Source organism: Homalodisca vitripennis, chromosome 3, assembly GCF_021130785.1.
Source record: "Homalodisca vitripennis isolate AUS2020 chromosome 3, UT_GWSS_2.1, whole genome shotgun sequence".
NCBI classification, from domain to species: domain Eukaryota; kingdom Metazoa; phylum Arthropoda; class Insecta; order Hemiptera; family Cicadellidae; genus Homalodisca; species Homalodisca vitripennis.
The window spans coordinates 96798704-96823537 of NC_060209.1; the positions used below are offsets into that span (position 1 = coordinate 96798704).

A 24834-nucleotide genomic window follows, 5' to 3' on the forward strand; every position below is an offset into this window, starting at 1 on the left:
TTTTTTTCTATATTTGGCTAAAACATCCATTTCCGGTACAAGTGTGGTGGTATCCGTTAGACAAATTGCCATGACTCAATCATGAAGCCAAATTCCTGTGAGTTGTGTCTGTAAGTATTAATTTTGCGTTATACAGGGTGTACATAAAGTCCTGCACATGTATAATATTTTCTGAACGATAACAGATAAATCAACAAGATTTGGTATATCAACACTACACCTAAAAATATACTTTTTTAAGGAACTATCGGTTTTCTGCAATATCATAGGGACTGCAAGGATTCAGAAGGAAATCTTAAATATGAGCATAGGTCAATATGCACATCATTTTAAAGGGCTTATCTAGCAGAGTTTAATGCCCCAAACCGCACTTAAAAGGATTGATCCAGTACAAAATGGCGGCTGTTCAAAGGTTTTACTTGGTTACATTTTATTAGTAGCCAAAACCCCAAAAAAAACGGAACTGCAACCAACGAATACTGCAGCTAAATACTACATTATGCTTATCAGTTGTACAGAAGTGAATTATGACGTTATATTGATTACGGGGAAAACCTGATAACAGTAACAATTAGAAAGCTCTTATCTTTGGGTCTTATCTTATCGTTGAGTTCGTGCACCAAATGAACTTTATAAGGTTTAAAATTAGACCCTTTCAGAATTTTTTTAACAGACGTAACAGAGGTGTCATGAGTTTGTGCTGCTGAGAGTAGGGACTCTTGCAGGTTTTCAATAAATGAATGCAATACATCTAAAGAGTTGTCTTCGGTTTGTCGCAGTAGCGGGCCTTCCTGACCTATGACGATCTGAAACACTTCCTGTTTCCATAAAGCGTTGAACAGTTCTCCCTACAGTTGTTCTAGAAACTGGCTGCCTCTCGTGAAAGTAGTCATGAAATAAATGGCATGCTTCGTCGTGTGATCGTCTGTTGTTTCCCCAACTAACCATCATAAGAAGTGTTATACGTTCACGTTCGTCAAGCGATATAGTGTAGTTGAAGAACTACAAGCAATACGACAAACTCTTTTGTACTAAAGCGCACTGATAAAAAGGTTGGACAGCACTACTAAAACAAGAAAACTAGAATAGCCTACTATGAATAGACTGGCTAATAGGAAAGTCCAAACTGCGACCCAAAGATAAGAGCTTTTTAATTCTTACTGTTATCAGGTCTTCCCGTAATCAATATAACGTCATAATTCACTTCTGTACAACTGAAAAGCATAATGTAGTATTTAGCTGCAGTATTCGTTGGTTGCAGTTTCGCTTTACTGGGGTTATGGCTACTAATAAAATGTAACCAAGTAAAACCTTTGAACAGCCGCCATTTTGTACTGTATCAATCTTTTTGAGTGCGGTTTGGGGCATTAAACTCTGCTAGATAAGCCCTTTAAAATGATGTGCATATTGATCTATGCTCCTATTTAAGATTTTCTTCTGACTCCTCGCGGGACGTCCCCTTGATATTGCAGAAAACCGATAGTTCCTTAAAAAAGTAGATTTTTAGGTGTAGTGTTGATATACCAAATCTTGCTGATTTATCTGTTATCGTTCAGAAAATATTATACATGTGCAGGACTTTATGTACACCCTGTATAGTAGTTATTAAGCCAAGAACCTATTATACATATTAATATTAATGTGTTGTACAGTAAATTATAAAAGTAATTGATTTCTTACCTTTTTTATTTTTAAAGCAAGTAATGAGGTTGCACATGCTTAACTCTTCTAATGAAGTAGTTATTATTTTCTTAATTAATGTCTTGGCTTATAGCTAATTAATTTGGAGTTGTCTTAGGCGGGTTTGTGGTAAACATTTGGCAACATTATTTCTTGTGAACATTCAAGGTAATCATCCATACTTTGTGGAGGAAAAATTTGTGATCATCAAGTTACAGGAAAGTATTTTTATTAAGAAAATTTATTTGGGAACTTTTCATGGTCTAAAAGAAGAGTTCAGGGATATAGGACTGTGTTTTAAGGCTGAGTAATTTTAAGGTCAGTCAGAAATTCGCCCCAAGCAAATGCCAGTACAATACGAGTATGATTGGCAACTCTGAAGGCTCAGGTTTATTTATGGGTATACAACCCCTTGTACTTCGGTATAAATTGGTGTTACCATGTATTAATTGAAGGTTAAGTACAAAGAACTGAAAGTAGTAGTTACCTCGCTTAGTAGCAGATATCCCCAACAGGATGCCGATACTAGTCATCTCGTGACATCTAGCCAGATAGTCACAGGTGTTCAGTTGTGCCAGGTTGTTCAAGTGACCGTTGAGACCCAGAGCCATCAGGAATCCTGCGTGTTCTGGCAAAGCTTCTGGCCCTGCCTAAACCACAGAGAAATCCTATATTCTTTGTCTCCATATATTCACTTAATTAAAAAAAATTAAAATAATACTACATTTTCAGTTAAAGAAATATATGAAATTAAGTAAATTTACTGTATTCATTCTTGATATCACTGATTCACAAATAAACCTGTCATTTCTATCAATTTCAACATTAAAAACCCACCATCACTATTTCACCTTATGTTATCATCCCTAGGTCCCTAATAGAATTGACATTGCGGAAAAACCTGCCATCACTCTCAATTCCTGTTATCATCCCAATTGGTGTAATGCCAGCATCACTGCTAGATTGGCCGCACCTAATAGAATTGACATTGCGGGAAAACCTGCCATCACTCTAAACTCCAATGGTATTAGTATATCTATCATCAATATAAAATCCAAAATAAAACTAAAATCGATATTGCTGATTGACTAAGTATTATTTGATCTCAATTTATATGAGCAAATTGATAATTTAGTATTGAATGTCAATATAATATTTACTTTATAAAATATCTCATTTAAATGATAAATTTAATTAATGGAATTAAAATAGTAAATTAATCAAATATTTCTAAAACTATGTTAATGTATTTTCTGATATTGTTATAAAACAGTAGTACCTAAATTGGATTTCACACAATTTATTGGATTACAACATGATAAAGATAAATTGAGTATTCTTGTGATGAGTCTGGAAAGAATCCTCTGGGTTTCCAAAGCTCAAATTAATTTTACTATGATTACTGTAACTGTTCAAACAAAGTGATGACCACCAAAAGTGAAAACTTAAAAAAAACACTGAAAATGTACACAATGTGAACACAACACCAGTTTTGTTCAAATAGGCCTCAGAGGAATAAGCATATCATAGGCACTGCTTTACAACCCAATTGTACTGTGATAGATTTAATGTTTTTTTTTTTTATAAAGTTATGCTAAGAGTTTTGCAGTACGCTTACTTTTTGTATAAGAGATTTGTTTGTTTGTCCCTATTTTGATGTACGTGATATAAGAATTATGAGTATATATACAGACATTATAAACACAACAATTTAGATATAATAAAGACTGGCAAGGTTTTACAGCATATAAAAATAACATGTTAGCTGTGACTGTGTTAATTCTACAATAATTCTTTCATTCAACTTGTTTAAGTACGGACTCATTTTACTCTAATACTGCATAAGAGTTGCAATGTCAAGTAGCACGTCTAAAGAGTTTCCAGATGTCAGGTCAGAAGCTACACACATATATGTTATCAAATCCGAGAAGGATGTTTAAACGACAATGTAAACTGGTTTCAAATTCATCCAATAGTAAAATAATTATATTAATAACAATTCTTTTTTTGAGTTAGAGTAAATATTTTAAAACTAATTTTTTTTAAAGTTGGAAATCAATAATTTAAAGAATGTTTGGCAATTATCTTGTGCCTACAAACCTTTGGTTTATTGAAGGTAATCCAAGCGGTGTCAATGTTGGTGGCACTAGGAGCTATCCTCAGACCAGCAGCTACTCCGTTGTGAAACAGCGGCCATAGGTTCATGTTAGGCACCACTTCGATATGGGTGAGGTCCACTGTGGTGCCTCGTGGCGGAGCACGTCCGCTCAGACACAGACGAGGGATAGAGAGTGGCTCACTGGGCACTGGACACGCCGTGTGTAGTGTCAACATCCCTCTGCACGATTACCAATTTAACAGAAATAGGAATAATTATGCTCAGTTTTGTTTCTGTTGTAATCTACTGAACTAGCCTTACGGATTTTGTTACTTCTCGGTTTTTTAAAGAACTGTAAGACCCTGCACTTAGTCCTAAAAGGACCTTTGTCTGTGCCCTTGTATTTAACCCTAAAATCTGAGGCTTCTGCAAAAATCAATTATATTTGTGAGCTGAGCTCCTGTTCTATGATAACCTGCAGACTCAAGAGATAAGCTCCTAGGAATTTTTCTAGGTTTTATAAATAGCAGAACAGTACAGCCATACATGTTCTGATACTTCTTGGTTGGAGAAAGGTTATAAGCTAGCTAAGTTGAGAGAAATTTGTAGGGAACCGGTAAGATTTACCTACAGAGAGCACTGAAAAATGTTACACATTAAATAAATACAATGAGCATTGATATTTTGTCATTACTAGTTGTGTTTTCATTACTAGTTGTTGTCATTACTAGCAAATAAGAGAAGAGGAAGTTAAAAAACAAGACAGATGATGCACTGTTAACCAACAGTTTTAAAACCACACAAGTAAAGTCTTTTACTGATGTTATTAAGCATGCATGTCTGTGCAGTGAAGTGGTTCGTCATTCTGGATCCTCAGGTATATATGAACTTTTTTGATGTATGACTTGTTCTATTTATTAACCATGACTTAGGTAAGTTCATACCCACATACATATTTATTAGTTCCTAAATTTTGAGTATACTTTGTCTTATGCGTTAAGGTTTTGATACCTAAAGAAGAGGATAGATACCAAATATGATTTTAAATGTATTGTTCTTTTCTTGTATCATTAATGACACCAAATGTTGGAAATCTGTTATCCTTTCAGAGATCTGACATTGAGTTTGGCCGGGCCATGTGATTTGGTGATCCAATGGTGGGCAAGTTCCATTCCTCTTTGCCATGTTTACTTGTGTGGCTGTACAACTGTCGGGTAGCAGTGAATACCTTATCTTGACATATTAACTTTCTTCTCAGAACTGCTCTCAGGAAGCAATTAGTAGAGCTGGTTCTATGGTATATTAATGTTTTTTAAACTTTCATTACTTTTAATACTCTTGTAATACCTCTTGAATACAAAACACATCAATTAAATAATCAATAAAGCCTACCTGCCGACTGGAAGGGCCATGGTCCTGGTGCAGATGGTATACAGGTGTTTCTCCTGTTCCTCTATAAATTCATGGTCACTGACCTCAGGTCTTTGGGTGATTGCAATTGTAACAGGCTGTGAAGACTGCAGCAGGCGACGCACTTCACTAACTCGCTGGTCTTTGTTAAAACGCAACTTCAGGATCTAGGTATGGTAACATTACAAAGAAATACTATATTTCCTTAGTGAAATGATCAAATTGATTAACAACCACATAATTATCTCATCATTATATTCAATTTAGAACTTAGTTAACTGTGTTATAAAATTATAGTATGAAACCTAATCCATCTGTATTGGTTGAGATCCTAATACATGGGAAAATGTTATTTTATGTTCAAGTCGTTTTGAGAGGATGAATTCATCACAATAATTTATCTTTCTATATCTGGGAGATTATATTATTGCTACTTTACAAGTTACAGTAGCAGACATATGGTAGTTTAGACAAATATTTTACAAATAATTTTAATTTATTTTCTAATAAATAAAACAAAATTTTCAACAGAACACTAGATGAATTAAATGCACGTCACCACCAATCAGCTCACAATACAATTACTATTTATATAATTCATAGTGCTGAGATTCCAGAAAACTGATCTATAGTATTACACACATAATCACACTAGTCACATCAATCAAATCATTATTGACTGAGCCTTAGCAAAGCAAAATACTCGAGGGACTGGAAAAATTTAATTTCTGTCTGTATGTACAATATCTCGAAAACAAATAGACTTGTAGACTTAAAATTTCATTTCTATACAAGGAACATTGAGTTTGATGATGGTGTATGTTTTATAACTTACAAAGCTTATAACTTAGGCAAACAATTTCAAGAATTGATTGAGTTATGCACTTGAAATTTTGCATGTAACGTCATTTGTTACATAGGCAACATCGTGTTTGATGATGGGCATATGGCTGAGCCTTTACACAGCCTACCTATTTGTAAGATATCTCAAAAATAATATCATGTGCAGGCAAACATTTTTTATGAAACTTCATTTCTACATAGACAAGAATTAGTTTAATAAAGGTGCATGTCTATCCATGTGATTTGCCCGAGTATCATTGGAGTCTATTAACACTCAGTATGATGGCAGATTTTTCCTTCTGTCTGTCTCAGGGCTATACAAATTTTCCTTCTGTCTGTCTCAGGGCTATACAAATTTCCCTTCTGTCTCGGGGCTATAAAAATATCATTTCTATCTGATTGACTGTCTATCCGCAGGACATATTGAGAATGAAATGAGTTATAGACTTGAGCGTAGCCTGTTACATGATACATGGTGTGGTGTACTCCTACCTGATACAATTATACAGCTGGGCATTATTATTCTGCTTTTATTGTGTTTATTTGTTACCACATTGTTAAAGCTTAATGTGGGTGGCTTGTCTTAACTCAATTCCAGTGACATTAAGAGATGTTTCGCAAGAGGAAGTGATAGTTCTGGTGATGATTACCTCATGATGAAATACTAAATAGTGTTTTTCTGTCATACTACATGTCAGTTGCATTATTTACATAATTTTATATACAACATTTTTTATCTTTAGTTCTACTGATCATAGGTATCTAAAAATTATTTCCCAAATGAAACACTATTCATTTGACATTCATTATCGTTATTCAAATACTAGTGTTTCCTTGGCAGATTACCTGTCAGATACATAGATCTGATGTTTATATTAACATTTTTATACTTGGTTTTATTGTACATACTTATGTAATAAATTTTATTTTCATGAATTGGTAAACATTTAATTCATTTGACATCTATTACCACTTTTTATAGCATTGGAGGAACATAATGTAGAAAGTAAAAATAATTGTATTGTTAAACTGTTTGGAATTTCTAAGGAAAAAGTTTTATATATGAATATAAATCTCTTTTATTAGCATTTCAAATTTAGTTCATGCAGATTAAAATTATACATTATTCTGTATGTTTTATTTTTGACATTTAAAAATTTTAAACAAAATCATTGTAATATTCTGGCAACTTAACCCTTTGAGCCCCAGCCGCCGGTATATCGTCGGTAAATTTCACTGTCTAAAAAACCCCAGGCCGACGATATTCCGGCGGTAAAAATAGTGCGAGAAACCCCAGCCAACGATATGTCGTCGGCATGATATAAGTTATTATAAATGGCTCTTAAGTGTTTAATTTTAGCGACACCAGTGGTTTTAGAACTTATAATTTTATTTCATACATATACAATATGATTTTCATGGTCAAATGTTACTAAATAATATTTACACTACTCCTAAAGAGAGAGTAAGAAGATCAGCTGTTACTAAGAACAACATCTGCATCTGCTGTGACATTGTTTACGTTTAGTAGACTGTGTTGATGTTCATTATGTTTGTGTGAGTAGACAGTTATATTATTGTTTCGGTACTTTCAGTATGAAATATTGTTTTATTTTGTAAATAATGGTGACTCAAACCGGTACTTTGGGATTATACCGACCACACCAGTATGAAGAACACAAAAATATAAATTTATAGAAACAAACATGATAAAACGAAAAAAACAACTCTGTAATTACAAAATTACAAACTTACAGGCATTTCCAGGTATTGTGATCGGTATTGTTGTCGCTGTTATCTTATCTTTCTCGAGAATCTCGACTACGGCAGGCCGCGCGGCATCACATGATTTGCAAGGGTACATAATTGCCTTTCCATTAAAAATTTCAATTTATATTTTCTGATCAGCCCCTCTAGAATTTGATATTTTACTGATAGGTACTATCTCGAGGGATGTTTTTCTTTCGTTGACATCAGCGCGGGTGCTGCCGAAGCCCGCGCTGATGACTGGAGGCACTCGCATTTTGGGTGGCGGAATGTGATCAAGAATAAAAACAAGTTTTGAGTGTTTTTTTTAATAAAGAGTTTAGTTTTAGTTTGGTAATGTTTGTTTTTGTTGAATTTTTTGTGTTTGGAGAAATGTAGAGGTAAAACACGGAAGTACAACAAAGCGACGCGACTCTGCAATCACGTTATCTACTAGATCGCTCGACTTTGACCTCTGTCTGAGGATGGGGAGGGGTTTGCGATAAGACAATTCCTGTTTTATATTACCGAAATATTGTTCTACGCTAATCTAGTAATCAGTAGAAGCGAAATGTCAAATAACGATTCATGTCTGGTGTGGTTGGTATAATCCCAAAGTACCCTCAAACCTAGCAGAACATTCAAGTGACATTGACAGACAATTGAATATTGACTTTTCAGATGACGATTCAGTATTATCTGATATTTTTGACGATGATAGTGACCTTGAATCCGACGTATGATCCTAAATATGATAGTGACAATGGCAGAAATGTAGGCCTATTTAGTGCTAAAGACTTAACACCTGAGATACCATCTACATCAGCTCAGAATAATGTTACACAACCTAGGCCTAGTACGTCACAGGTTTTGTGTCATTAAAAAAAATATTTTACAAAATATTTTATTATTGAACTAATCTGTCTGAAATTTTTTTTCCATGTTTGCAATAACATGACAAATGAAATAAAATTATTTCCCACATGTTAATTGTTCCTTGTTTTATTTATAAAAAATGTTAAAATGTAACTTTTTTTCTTTTTTTTTTAGTTAGCACATATGCGTTATTTTACATATATAAAAGTACACAAACATTTTTTAGCCCTTATTGAATTTTTTATTTGTAAAGTACCTTATTTCAAACATTTTAATGTATTACTTATTGATGCTAGTATATTAGTGATGGTATGATTTTTCAAATGAAATCGTACAAAATCACTGAAAAGGCCTTGGGGTTTTTAGAAAGGTTTACTTGCAAAATTAGACTTGTTAAAATTTGCACAAACTTTTTTAGGTCCGGGGCTCAAAGGGTTAACCATAATCATTCCAGGGTCATATTCTGTAACAACTTTACAAAGGACATGTCTTTATATTATTTGAGTAAACTCAAATATCAAGCACAATAATAGCACAACCATAAAGTGTCTTTCCTGTGTCAATCAAGCCTCAGTAGTGACAGATTCAAATCCAATACTAAACATCTTTCATTCATAGTGTATTCTTGATCAAGTTTACTAATCATGCTATGAATAGTGGTCATTTTCATATCCTTTTTGTTCAGGAAACAAACCACAGCACATAATTTATTATTTGTGAGATTTTTCATTGTTAGAGATATTCTAAATATGCATAAACAATTATTTACAGCTAGAATAGTGAGCTGTGACACCCATACTAGTGATCTGACTAACAAATAGATAGGTAAAAAATATGTAAAATATGGATTAACACCTGTAGTGCTGCTGCAACCCTGTTTAAAGACATAAAAATGATTTTTTTAAATATATTCATTTATACTTCTAATCAAAGAGCGAATAAGGGAAGAAGTGATGATTTGCTTCTAATTTGTTCCTTAAACAGACCACCTCATCAAGTAGAGTTAATTTTTGAATTGAGCATAGTTGTGTTTTAGTTGTTTAAAGTTGGTTTTAACCCTTATAACGTCACAGACGCCGTATGGCGCATAGACAAACTATCTCCAAACGGCAAAGACGCGGTACGGCGCATCGACACAAAACTGCGTCTATAGTAAATTTAAGTTCCTTTTAAATCCGATCAATGTCACTAACGGTATGCGTCAACCATGTGTGTGGGTTATTGACCTATGTCAAGCGTCAAAATACAGTAGAACCCCTCATATCCGGCCACCACGGGACCGAGCCCCAGGCCGGATAACGATTCGGCCAGATAAACCAACCTACAGTACACAACACTTGACGAAACAAAACAATTGTGCTGTACTGTACTAACCGCACTGGAAATAATCAACGAACTGTTTACAGGTTAAACCTACTAGCTCAACTGAGGACAACACAGGAAAATGTAAACAAATAGATACACCAAAATAACGCACGAGTCGTGGGAGACTAGTGCGTGCAACTGCGCGTCCGCAAGCCGTGGTAAATAAATTTCGATATTGGCTTCCGGGAAGTGGCCGGATAAACCGAGGTGTGGTAAAACCGAGGCCGGATATGAGGGGTTCTACTGTATAGCTGTCGCGTTACATTGTTTGAAACAATAGATGCAGTGTCTAGACACTCTCCCCGCCACACGGCACAGACGCCATACAGCGCACGTGCTTTTGTTTGCAGTTTGGCTTCAGGTAGTGCGTGTCTAACCATCGCTGAGTCGGTTTCCTTCGTCGTGTTTTCTGTTTATATGGTTTTTTATTTATTTTTAATTTTATTATATATAATTTATTTTAATTATATTTATATAATTGTCTGGTAATGTTTATAGTTTAGCTAATAAAATTTTGTGTGCCTTTTATTTTGACTTTATTTATATCTACAATTTAATGTCCCATAAATATATGTACGTACAAGATAATTTTAAAATTTTTACTTTTTTATACTTACCATAATTATAGAAAGTAAAAATAAAAATGAACTTTACACATTTAAAATTTTTTTTTTTTTAATATTGTGCCGTTTGCTGGAAGTCGTGAAAAGATATACTGACGTTATAAGGGTTAAAGACATTAGATAATTTAAAATAATAGGATTTTAGATATTTGTCATTATTATATGTTACAAAAACTAAAACTTAACGTTTTGAGGCCTAATAAGGAGCATTCAGGTGTCAAACCCAAAAGTATACCATTAAGCACACAAGAAAGTTGACAAATCAAACTAAATTATGAATACGCCACACAGACTTGATGTACACCTGAGTTCCAACAACACAACAGGTAAGTGGAGGCTGTACCTCTCTGTCCAAGCTGTCCATGCCATCATCACTGTCCTGAGTGTTGCGAGTAGCTGTAGGAGGAGGAGGGGTGGCAGACCCTCGCTCTCCCACTGTAGGAGGGGGAGGGGTGGCAGCCAGGTCCTGACGACCGATCAGACGGTACGCCGCTTCTGGCCAGTCGGGTGGTGGGTCCTCCCTCACCCTGTGTATGGCATCATTCAGTATCAGAGCCAGTCCGGCAGGCAACACAGTCAAATCTCTTCTTGTGTAACCTGACAAAACAGCAGGCAGCACAGTCAAGTCTCTTCTTGTGTAACCTGACAAAACAGAAAAACTAACTCTAAGAGTATCACCTAGAGCTTGACAGGAATATTTACTTAGAAACAATTTTGTACTCATTTGATCAAATTTAAATTATTATGATGCAACACTTTTTATAAATTCAATCATGAATATACTTAGTTTAACATAATAATATAAATAATTTTTCACAAAATAAAAAATAAGGCGTTGAAAGTAATGAAATCATCTTTTTATCACTCACTATCACTTGTGTAGAGTAATAAATTAGGGGTCTCTCATCTCAGACACTTTGAGGAATGACCAGAACAGTTTTCAGAGGCAGCCTGTACGAGCACACCGTTACACCACCATTCCTTTCCTCTCTTATGCAGTCTGTATTGTCGCTTATGTTACAAGGTCAAGCTAAAAAAAAAACTAAACTGATTTTCTAGCTAGACAGCAGCGAGGGCCTGAAAGTCAATTGTACACTGCACACTCCCATCCACTGGCTAGCTGCCAACCAGTTGGACTGTGGCCTTCATTTGTGTCAGACCATGTATCGCCTGGTTATTTTATCATTTTGAAAGAACAATAAATTAATGTGAATTTTTTTGTGAAACTAGATAAGTGTGCCACAGAGATTCTTTCTTTGTTGACACACATGGTAATGAATGAATGAATGTTTTCACATAGTTTTTTAGTGATTTAAGCAGTCTGAAGAAGAACAAGCTGACTCAAGTTCAAGTCGAAGTTAAAGATCAACAACAGATAAGAAATCTGAAAAATGTATAAATTTAGTTCAAAAAGACTATCAATTGAGAATTTATGCAGTTTTTGAGATTGCAAGAATTGACAAAGAAACAGTTTAGCGATTGTAAAGTCAAATAACGAAAAAAAAATCATGATTCCTTCACAATCACAACTACCCAGGCCAACTGGATTGGTTTTTTAAGGTTGGTCTATTGCTAAGCACTGCATCGTTGTGTTGGAATACCCACCCTACTAACCAGACCTGGCTCCTTGCAACTTTTTTCTTTTTCTGCAAGTGAAATCTATATGAAAGATAAGATTTGAGATGGTTGAAGCTATGTGAGAAAAAGTGACACAGATCATGAACAGGTTTTCAGAAGAGGAATTAAATATTGCTTTGACCAGCGGCTAAACAGAAGTACCATAAAATATCAGTACCATCTGAGAAAAGAAATCAAGTTTATATAGTGAAAATACATGTATGAGTTTAATTTAAATACATGCAAATGTGAATGTTAATACAGTAATATTTTTGTTTCAAGCAATCCATTGTAAAATATTAACTTTATATACAGTTTCATAGGTGACTTTAGACCAATTAGGCACTAGAACTTACCACAATTGGCCTAAGAAGTAATGGAACTAGCTAGGGCTAATAGAACTGACCTAGACTACTGAGCAAGTAAACACAGTGTTGGGTGACACTGGTATTAGGTGGTCTCGCGCTCAGAGGTGTCTTCTCCACATCTGTACGAGAGTTTGACACATTCATTGGCTCCAACAGAGCGTCCACCTTCTCCACCCCACTGCACAGCATCCCTACCAGCTGTTACACACAAAAACTATCAGATTAAATAAAACATTCCCTTTCTTATCTATATAATGGGGTTGGCTAGATAAAATATTTTTGAAATGCTATAATTGGAAAACTTGTCTCAGGGACCTGTCTAATAAAAATTAGGGGTTGTGTTATAAGTATTGTGGGGTCCCTCACATTTCCTGTTATGAGGGAATCTTTTCCTTTTGTCCCTAATTTCTAGAAGAACTGACAGTACAATTAGAATGGGCCGTAGGCTAAATTGAAGACAATTTAATCTGTACATGAGCTTTTTCACACTGAAAATAAAAAGCGATCTAACCAGCTCAAAGGATTAAATTGTGAGGACTGAATAAGTGAACTAACTCTACCACAGATCACCATCTATTTTAAGCTGACACAAAACATTTATACTTTTGACAGACCAAATTCCTTAACTAAGTGCCAGTTATTTTCAAATAATGGTATTGTTTTCATATTTTGATTTCACAAATTCCCTTTCCGTTACCCCATTGAGTTAACACCATTCTGTCTTAATATTTTCAAAACTTGAAATTACCAAGCTATCCAAAAATTAAAAGTGTAATACTAACCTGTATCATCTCGCCAGACTTGACGTTGATGGGAGCCATGTATGGGTAAGGCCTGATGTTAGGGCAGCGGCGAAGTAATGTGTACAACTGGCTGAATATACTCGGTGGTGAGCTAGGCATGGACAGAGGCATTTGGGGCACTTGGCTGCAGTCAAGTTGTGTCTGTCAATGTCAATCAATATTAATAATAATCATGTGGATTCTATACTAGACTAACAACAAACTACTAAATCATATAAAATTATTAGTTTTTATAGATCAAGTATAACCTCTTTTATTTGGACCTTACATTTTATTTAGTTCTCCAGGTTTATTTATTTGACAGAAAACCCTTTTTACAAACCTGATAGATAAGAACAATATAATTGGCAACTAGCTTCACATGCTCTAATAAAAAGATATTTAGAGTCATATATCACAACAACATATATATATATATATATATATATATATATATATATATATATATATATATTACAAATTTGAAACAATGGCAGTACATGGCGAACCAAACCAACAAAGTAAAACAAAAAATACATGTACATAATATAAATATAAGATCAAAAACAATAAAATTATAATATTATAAAAAAGATTGTAAAATAAATTATAGAATAACAACTAAGATAAATAAATGGTGAGCCTATAACTACTAAATATATGATAGAAATATTAATAAAAATATTAATTTGATAACGTATAATAAAATATATAATAAAAAGATAACAATAACAAAAAGATACTTAACCAGTACTAATAAATAGTAATAAATAGAGACAAAAAGAACAAAAAAAAAACAGGAGAGGAACCTCAACTACTAAAAAAATAATGACATCTGGTAAGTATCAGGGCACACTCCTCATGGCAGCCAACAGACTCTTCCTTATAGTTGAAACAGCAGTGTAGAAGAAGTCTATAGGAGATGGAAGCAAGTTGGCCTTGTGCTACATGCAAATCACTGGACTGTTCAACTCGTAAGCTGTTCCGTGGTGTAGCCTGGCAAAGAGTTCAGTACTCCCAGTTCCTGATGGTGTGCAGAAGTAAATCATTTCAAGAAGCTCAGGACAGTAAATCATTCCATTTACAATCTTGTACAAAAAGATAATGTCTTGGATGTCCCTTTATAGCTTTAAGGTTGAAAGATTGAGCTGCAGAGCAATGTCATTAAATTGACATAGTTGGAGCCAGACAAACCACTTATAAAAAACTGAATGATATAACCACCCCTTCCAGAACAACCTAAACTGTTCTACGGAAAATTGACATAGTTGGAGCCAGACAAACCACTCAGAAAAAACTGAACTGCACTCTTCATTTAACACAGATACAATACCCACCATCAACTGCAAAGATCCGTCCAATGGTGAAGAAATAGAAGCATTTTTTAATAGACACATAGAGTTTTACAAAAACATAAATAACAACTACTTCTATACTCTCACCAGACCACACTCCACTCCTGTGCAAATCTCCTCCTCCCACTCATAAGCTGATCCTGCAAAAAACACTCTTGAAAATAGTTTTTTAGAAAACCTCACTCCCAAAAAAAGCAGAGAAAAACTAATCACAACCCTTATTGACCAAGGAAATCAACTAAGGATATTTCATCAAAACATAGACTGCTTAGGTGGGAAAAATTAACAGATTGACACACATTCTAGAACTTCATTCACCTGACCTGGTAATCTTGTCAGAGCATGGTCTTAAAGAGTACCAGCTCTCAAGTACTAGACTGCCAGGCTACAACTTAATAGGAGGCTTCTCTCGGCATACCTGCAGAAAAGGAGGTGTAGCAATTTTTTTCCAGTGAAACAACTAGGAAACCAAGTACACAATTTAACAACTGAGCTTGCCTGTGAACTTACGTGTGAAACTCACGTTAGTACATGTGAACTACTACTGGCAAAACCACAATCTATGTAATTGGAGTCTACAGACCACCAAGTGGAAACCTTGACAATGCCCTTGACATTTTATCTAGTACTCTGGACCTTATTCCAACATGGAAATGTCCTACTATCATGGGTGACATTAATGTAGATGGGCTGAATCATAACTATAAAAACCAAAAAACTTAAAGACATGTTGGCCAGTCATAACATCACCAGGATAGATCTCCCACCCACTAGAGTAACTCTGAACTCTAAATCATCAATTGACTTTGTCTGCTCTAACCTTGACATAGGTAAAATTGACGCTGATTTTAATTATCACTGGCCTTTCAGACCACAAAGCTCAGCTCTGCTCAGCTAGTATTCCGAACAAAAAATTACCTTTGCCCATTTTAACCAATAGACATTTCTCACAGAAAAACCTAGATTACTTCAAACACCTGCTTCATTTAGAGACATGGCAAAATGTATATAACTCCCCTTCTGTGGAAGAATCCTATGAATATTTTCATGAATACTATACTCATTCAAACTCTTAATGCAACATGTCCACACAAAAAATCCCGCCCGAAAATAAAATCAAAATTCAAAGCAACCAATGAAGAATCTGAAAGGTTGAGAAAACATTTTCTAAGATCCCTGGAAATGGAATTAACAACTGGCAGTGAGGGTGATAAAATAGAAACAGCTATCAGAAAAAAAGAACTATGACCTCTACTTGAAAAAAAACTGAGGAAAACAGTCAACCTCAGACTTATTAATAACTCACATAACAAAACAAAGGGCTGTTTGGGAGGTTATTAACTACGAAAAAATGCAATAACAGTAAAAAGGACGAACCACTTAAACTTATAATCAATGAAAAACTGATCCAGGGACCCTTTGGAAATAAACTGAACACTTCAACCATTACTTTACAAAAAATAGCTGACATCACTCTCTGTAACGCTAACCAGGCCATAAATAATCAGCTAACAACATGGAAAGACTATGGCGATGTACCTGACTTCATCCCACTCTCAACCACACGGAAGAAGTCCTTCATATACTCACATCCCTTAAATCGAAACCCAGCCGCAGGTGTCGATGAAGTCTCTTCCACACTCCTAAAACACTGTAAGGATGAAATAGCAAAATCCCTTATGTCATATAATGTAACCTGTCGTTTTCACAAGGTGTCTTTCCCTATGAAACTGAAACTCTTGCAAAAGTATTTCCTAAACACAAGAAAGGCAATACAACATCAGTGGAAAACTATAGGCCTATATCGATTCTTCCAAACGATATCAAAAGTAATTGAAAAAATCTTTCTGAATCAATTGACAGCACACCTGACTACTCAAAACATCTTGACGCCTCAACAGCATGGCTTCTTACGAGGAAGATCCACCACCACGGCTATAGTTCAACTGACAGAGTTTATTATCGACAAACTTGAAGAAGGTACAACAGTAACCGCCATGCTACTAGACTTCAGCAAGGCTTTTTGATTGCCTAAACCACTCTCTACTGCTCACAAAAAAGTAGGGAATATGGGCATTAGGGGAGCATCACATGACTGGCTTGCTAGCTACCTGAAAGATCGACAGCAACTAGTGGAAGTAAATTATACCAGAAACAACACATCCCATAAAGCAAGATCAACCTTGCTCCCAATCACTAGAGGTGTACCTCAGGGATCTATACTTGGACCAGTGCTCTTCATATTGCTGACAAATGACCTACCAAGCTATCTTCTTGACTGGGCCCAAGCTATGTTATATGCAGATGACACCGCTCTTCTTATTGCAAAAAAAAGACACGAATCTCTTGAAATCAATTCATTTATAGCCCCTGAATATGACAAAGCAATACTGCCAACATAATGACCTAGTTCTTAATGAGAGCAAAACACAACAATTAATATGGAAAGGCCGAAGAACCAATGATTACTATGGCTTACCTGAAATAATCCAAGATAATGAAGCCAAGTTATCTCGGCATAACAATAGATGACAATCTCTCTTGGAACTCACACATTGATGGTCTTTGCAGCAAGCTCAACTCTAGTATCTATGCTCTTAAAAGAATAAAAAGTACTTGTAACAATGATACTACCAGGACAGCATACTTCTCTCTTTTTGAATCTCATCTGAGGTACGGGACTACTTGTGTGGGGCAACTCCTCAGTAAGAAACAGGGAGCGGGTTCTGGTTCTACAAAAGAAAGCAATTTGAATTCTTGCGGGGGGACTGACTCCTCAAGACTCATGCCGTCAGGCATTTGGAGAACTAGCGATCTTGACAGCTGTCTCACTCTACATCTGCGAGACCATCTGCTTTACAATAGCTCAGAAACCTGACCAGCTAGGTGACACACACAGCTATGACACCAGAAACGCCTGTGACTATGCCCTCCCCACACACCAACACTGACCCTATTTGAAAAGAAAACCTACATACATGGGGAGAAAAACTTTTCAATCATCTTCCAGAGGACCTCAAGAGACGCAGAGATGAGAAGTACTTCAAGACAGCACTCAAGGCCTGGCTGCTGCAGAAAACCATATTACACTCTAGAAGAATTTTTAAATACCTGATTGTACAACTAAATTATATTGACACAATTCTGTACTCCATGTATACGAATAAAGATTTCTGTATTCTGTATTCTGTAGCACATCAAGAAAGCGGTAGTGCAAACGCAGCTCCCCACCATTCGAAAGAAGCTTGTCTGGATCCCTCGATAGGCTTAGTGAGGTAACTTTGATGGGGAGACCAAACCACGGAGGAAAATTCCAAAAGAGTTCGGCCGTACACAATGTACAGAGCTCTCAAAGCAGCAGGCTGCAGAAGAAGACGTGATGCCCGGAAAATTACACCCAGATGCCTATTTTCCTTAGTTCTTGCATATGTAATATGAGGCTCCCAGCTGAGATTCCAACATATTATTACACCCAGGTCCTTGACTTCGTCAGCTCTTCTGTGGGCCAACCCATAAAGCTGGAAACAGGAACTCATTGAAAAACGTCCAATATTGGCATAGAAGAAGGTGCAGTTTCACCAGGACAATGCTCCAGCCCTCACAGCAGCTATCGCAAAGGCAAAAGTGCTCGACTTGGGATTCGAAATGGTTCCTCACCCACCCTATTCACCAAAGTGACTTCTTATTCCCAAACTTGGCTTGGTGGGAAGAAATTTTCGTCGAATGAGAAAGTATCCGCTGCTGTGACAGACTATTTTGCAGAGTTTAACAAAGCCTACTTTGCCGATGGGTAAAAAAATTGGAAACTCACTGAAACAAGTGTATAACCTTGCAAGGAGACTAAATTGAGGAATAAACTGAATTTTTGCCTTTAAAACAATATTTTATTCTATTTTTACCAGACATCAAACCACCCTTATAGATTCTATATATGTTTTCTGAATTAATTGTTTAAACTTATACAGGTTTCATTTAAAGTAATTGAGCAAATTTGTAATATCACGCATAATGAATAGTGACATTTACTAACATAATTATTGTCGATTCTGCAAGTGTCTGGAAAATCTTTCCAGTAATGTATGACATACTCCTGAAGACGTAAGTCTCTCGCAAGCTGTTGCAGCTTACAGGCCAACATCGGAAGGTTCTCTGACATCAGAAGGTTCAGTTTCAGATCCTGAAAATAACTCAAACTCATTAAAACCAGTTAATCCCGTTTACACATAACAATGGGCAGATTATATTTTGCACTAGAACTGAATCAGATTTCTGTTCAACTAGAATGGATTTAAACCTAGATTTTATATGTATAAATTAGGAATCTAATCAAATGAAAACCTGTAATAAAGTTAAACCTGATCTGGTGGTCATCTGACTAGAAAAATTGTGAATTAAGCAGAATCGTTTTCTTTAAAAAATATGAGTAAGCCCAAAATTCACTCCTACAAATTTAAGTGGAGGATGCAGAGAAGATAAAAAGCATAACACAATAACATATATACATGTAACATTGGTTTATGGGTTTAAACTATCCAAAACTACCCCCAAAAACTAAAAGAAGATGTAATTTAACCCATTATTAAGGCCTCTGCAGGCCCGGTAGCAGCAACTAGTTTAGGTTAAAATGTAAGCATTTAGTTATACCATAACTTTTTTGTTGTTTATGATAGAAAATTGGACACAATGTTTAAAATAATTGTTCCTCTACATTATTATATAAAATGTATAGAAACAATATGCTTTATTTAAAAACTTGTAATTACATAAAAAAGTTTGGCAAAAAAGAAGTCAAAATCAAAAACACACCTTTTTTTAAATTGAAACATTTTAAGTTGTGTATTTAGCATGTTTTTTAATAGGCTATAACGGTTTTACACATGAAAAAATAATTAACTATATACCTCAAAATTTAAACCTAAAACAAACAAAAAATTAAATACTCATCACTGTCTTTTTAATTGTTCCACACAAAAGTCAGTAGTTATCGTTACTATGTTGTTCTATGGTAAGATTCATAGTTCACAACACTGTATTTAGACAAGTCATTTTTATATTAGATATTAGAAAAATTAGATAACCTCCATCCTCAGGGTCTGAATCGTTTACAACTAAATTAGTGAAATAATTTCTAGGTCGGGGTATAATGCAATCTTAAAAGCTTTCATCACTATCACTGTCACTCAAATTATACTCACAATCACTGTACAACACTTTATCAGCTTCAAAAACACAAGTTTTCATGCTCTATCATTACACATAATGTAAACAAACAGTCAGAGAACACAGTGGACAAGATGAGCTATCAGCAGGTCAGCAGCGAAACAAAATATTTTAAAAACGTAAACCACATGATGAAAGCAAAATTATTTATTTGTTTGTGGCATCTAAACAGTTAGTAAGTGACATACCAACGATATCTAGTGGAAATATAGTGAACTACATAAACAGTGTAATGTCAAATGCTGACCACGTAACATGCACGTTACTCAGCATTCGGTCCCTACCGAGCTCCACGTAACCAGCACGTGTTTCTACCTCAATGGGTTAAATTTGTTTTTGTCCCACTTCCGAGTGCTGACTAGTGTTAAAGATGTGTTAATGTTTACATCTGCATAACCTATTTATGTAATTATTCATGTTGCATCACTTTGTTTCACTGTTTGTGATGTATCATTCATATTTTTTATATAAAAAGTAAATTATATCCTTTTCTTGAAATATAGTTTTATGCCACTTCAAGTTAAGTCCCTATTTATGATGTGAAATTCTTGTAACATCAATAAGTGGCTGTGTGAGGTATTGTCTTGACATATCAAATTATATTGTGTTTTTAATGTGTCATTCATGAGGGATATACAGAAAAAAGATATTTTTTCGCTAGAGGTGGTTAACATGACCGATTGTTTTGCTAGAACAGGCAAAGTGAATCACTGAAGGTGGAGTGTGCTAAGGGTTCAATAGGTTTAAAAACGGCTAAACCAATGTAAAGTTGAAATATGAAATAGACAATTAAGCTTTGTACTGAAATAGTAGCAAATGTCTATGAGAAATTTTCAAAAATCCACAGATTTACAATAACAAAGCATGTGATTGGTTTTCAAAATTTCACTGTTTATTGTATAAAGTCATTGCACAAAATCAATCAAGAATATCAAAAGTTTTTCTATGTAGGTAACATATATCTTACCATACAACCACGAGAATCTGTAAATAGGTGCATCAGATACTTTTGCATTCATATCACTAAGATAGTGGCTCATTTATTATTTGACCAAATTTTAACTGGAGATAGGGTAAAATATATGAACTATGAAAATCAATCTGCAATGCATGGAATAGACAGACACCCAAAATAAGGCAAGAAAATTAATAAAAAAAAAACAATATTAGCAAGTAAGATTTTTTTTTTTTTTTGGGGGGGGGGGGGGGGGTTGGGTGGAGAGACAAGAAAATTGTACTTCCTATTGATTTTCTTGAACATGACACAAAAATAAACTCTGAGAGATAATGCTAAACTTTTGAAAACTTGAGAATCCATGAAGTATAGGAAAATTGAGCTAAAAAATTTTGTTTTTGGACATCTAACCACACAGGGCAAATCACACTTGAGAACTTCTGAATACTTTCAAGTGGGTGATAGTACTACATCTTTTGTACAGTCCGATCTTGCACCAAATGACTATTACCTGTATTCAGCAATGAAAAAGTGGATTGTAATGCTTTAGTGACAACACAGAAATTGCAGGTGGGCATGACCAACTGCCTGAAGTCTTAGGCAGCAGAATTGTTTAGATGATGAAACTTTAAAGATTGTCCACCACTCTAGTGCTTACATTCATATGGAAACAATGTTGAAAATTAGTATTTGACCCATTAATAGACACATGCACTGGTCACATGGAGCTTGGCTTGGCCAGAATCAAACACCAAGTTATACGCTAGATAGTGGGCATTTGATAATATACTCTTCACTTAGTTCATCCACTAGAGATCATTAACATGTTCCTTGCCAGTTTTTAGAGCAACAGCCAACCAAATTATTTCATTTTTATGAGTGTTGCTAACCTGACTGAAAAAATGTTGTTATCAGTTTAGCTAGTCATTAGCTTTCAGCTCAACTGTACACTGTTTTGTCTAACATATAATTTACATTACGCATACTGATAGAGTATCAAAATTTGTATTATTCTAAAGTTGATATGGTTTAGAGCAGTGATTGTGAATTGTAAAAAATCAAGGTGGAGGCATGAACAATGCCCAGTGCCACTGAATCTTGAATACTGTTTCAATGCTTTTTAGACTCTAGTAAATTACTAATGAAAGAACTCAGAACCATGTAAATACTACTTATGTACTATTAAAAGACTCTGAAGACTTTTTTATACAGTGTTGTAAACTATGAATTATGCCATGGAAAACCATTAGTTACTGATTTTTGCATGGAATAATTGTAAAAGACAGTGGTACTTACATTGCCTTTTCCAAACAAAAGATATAGTTTTTAAATTAATTTTTTTATATAATAACATTTAGAAATTTTTATTTTTAACAATGTTTAAACCTAAAAACTCATTACGGTATAATAAAAGTTTTCCATTTCACCAAAATGAATTGCTGCTACAAGGACTGTAGAGCATTAAATAACTACTACCTTAAAAGGTTACATAACATTTTCAAATATATATAAAGACATTTTTCACATACTTTAAATTGGTGTTTGAAGATGTAGTGTTGGGTAGTCATTGTCATAACAAGTGATTCATCTGTCAGTTTGAACAATACAAGCTACTCAATACAACCTTTTGGAAGCTCTAATTTTGTTCTAAGTTTTTAGATCCCAGAAGATCTATATAACTACAGTAAATTGTAGTTTAGTTTGTAAAACTTATTTACAACAGAAAACAAAGATAAAGTCAATGTATAGCACGAACCTCGTACAGAAGGTGTAAAGAGAAGAGCACTGCATGAAAATGTTCAAACAGGAGAGCAGATGTGTTAAAACTGGGCTCAACTGGGTCTGCTGCAGATAAAACTGCTGAGGTATCAACCACAGTTCTCTCTAGCCCCAGCAGACTGCAGAGCTGCATCCCCGCAGACATGTGATGTTCACTGCTCATCACATACATCCAGTCCTGTGACACAGACAGCAAGTTTAAATATTACAAATGCACGGGTGATTTTATTTTATCAGTTCTATTTACTTAATTAACTTAATTAAACAAAATTCTCAACATGTCTCAAACTTCAATTTTTTATTTGTATGGTGTGTTTCGGAAGAGGTTGGAATAATTTCTGGAAAGGATAATAGGCACCAAAATAAACAAAAAAAGTCCATATGTAACTTATGCCCTATATGACTTCATTTAGTGTCCATTCATAATTTGTTTAAATCCATCTCAAAAATGGTAATGTAAAAAACTTAAAAAAATAACATCATTTCCATTGCACAATGGTGACATTTTAACTATTAAATATCTCAAAAACCGTTGTTCCTACCTACAACAATAACTAGCAAGAATAACAGTTTGTTGTAAATTTAATAAAAATTCCTAAGGTATCCTATTTGTTTAATTTGGCTGACAAATAAAAGAGTTGGGAGAAAACAATGAGAAACCTAAAAAAAAAGGATTTCCAATGCTATTTTAAATGGTGGAAAAGAAAATTGAATAAGTGCATAGACGAATGGAGAGTACTTTGAAGGCAACAAAATCAATTTAGACTAAATTTTGAAAAATAAAGTTTTTATAGCCTAACTTCACGTATTTATTGGATGGACCTCGTTGTGTGTGTGTATGTATGTATGTATATATATATATATATATATATATATATATATATATATATACAGTATATATATATATATATATATATAAAATACTTGTCCACCAGAATTCAAAAATATATATATAATACTTGGCCCATCAGAATTCAAACAAAAAAAATATATATATATATATATAAAATAGATATATGTAAAACGTACTTAAAATTGTTAGAGCACACGATCTGCCTAATAATATATCAATAAAATAGAGAGCACTGCTTATGCTAAGAATGTAGGGTGTCCAAAAATGACTTGACCTTACGTCAGTAAAAGCACACACACAGCCACTTACATGTTGGGATCCTTGATCTGATGAACGTTTCTTCTTCACTTGAACAGGTGTGTCTGCACTGTCTATTGACTGATTAAATTTTGCCAGCTTACTTACTTCATATCCCAAACAACCTATAAATATAAAGAGGAAATATTTAAGTATAAATTTACATTACGCATATACATATATATGTCATCTGCAATACCAATAAGCTTCAATAAACTAGCAAGGTGAAATTATAGAAAACTGGAAAATCAGTGTTCATATGTTTATTAATTTAACAGAATAAAAATAAACGAAAAATAACAATAACAAACGAAAATCGCTAAGTTCATAACAAACATCTAACCTTAGCAGCTGTTACTGAAAAACTAAACAATGAATACAACTGGAAATTTTATTATATGAGTACTTCAGGAGCGTGAGTCCAACATGATAAAAAACATCTTGACAATTGGACTCAACAAATCCCGTGAAACCTTATGAACACACCTCACATAAGATTGACATTAGCTACTTTGCAAAAACTTATTAATTACAGTAAAGTTCCATTCATGTTATAGACCACTAACAAATCTTCAATAACAACAACAAACATTTAATGTACAGCTTACAAAATAGCAGTTTAGAGAACAGTTGCCACTCGAGCTGTGTGGATATGTCCTGAGTCCCAGGAGCGTTGCGAGACGTGTACCACTGAGTCACCAACTCCATAGCTGTGTTCTTCGGTAGCACACACTTCAGTGCTTTCAAACAGGACTTAACTGAAACAATGACAATGTGCACATGTTTAGTATATTTTTTTTAGCATTTGAACAAGCTTACTATTTTCTTTTATTAAGATTTGAGATTCAATTCTGACTAAAGCCGTAAAGATTCTTTTCTAGTTCATAGCCAACCCTGGTTTTAATTAAAATTTAAATGTAGATTTTGAGTGAAGCTTAATCTGAGATGTAAAACAATTTTTTTATAA

General features: G+C 34.5%; 1 protein-coding gene across 3 annotated transcripts in view; it reads right to left on the reverse strand.

The window, feature by feature from the left end:
* Window positions 1-24834, reverse strand: part of LOC124357208 (anaphase-promoting complex subunit 1) — an 82890-nt gene that overhangs the window by 19990 nt on the left and 38066 nt on the right. For 2 of the 3 annotated variants that reach the window (XM_046808749.1, XM_046808751.1), the window contains exons 15-24: window positions 24476-24625; window positions 23880-23992; window positions 22695-22895; window positions 18794-18940; window positions 13409-13570; window positions 12665-12824; window positions 10985-11283; window positions 5171-5355; window positions 3781-4018; window positions 2168-2330 (exon numbers count right to left, since the gene is read on the reverse strand). In XM_046808749.1, the coding sequence (XP_046664705.1) occupies window positions 2168-2330; window positions 3781-4018; window positions 5171-5355; window positions 10985-11283; window positions 12665-12824; window positions 13409-13570; window positions 18794-18940; window positions 22695-22895; window positions 23880-23992; window positions 24476-24625 (1818 nt within the window). The remainder of the gene's footprint in view (window positions 1-2167; window positions 2331-3780; window positions 4019-5170; window positions 5356-10984; window positions 11284-12664; window positions 12825-13408; window positions 13571-18793; window positions 18941-22694; window positions 22896-23879; window positions 23993-24475; window positions 24626-24834) is intronic. The other variant, XM_046808750.1, reaches the window with a different exon arrangement.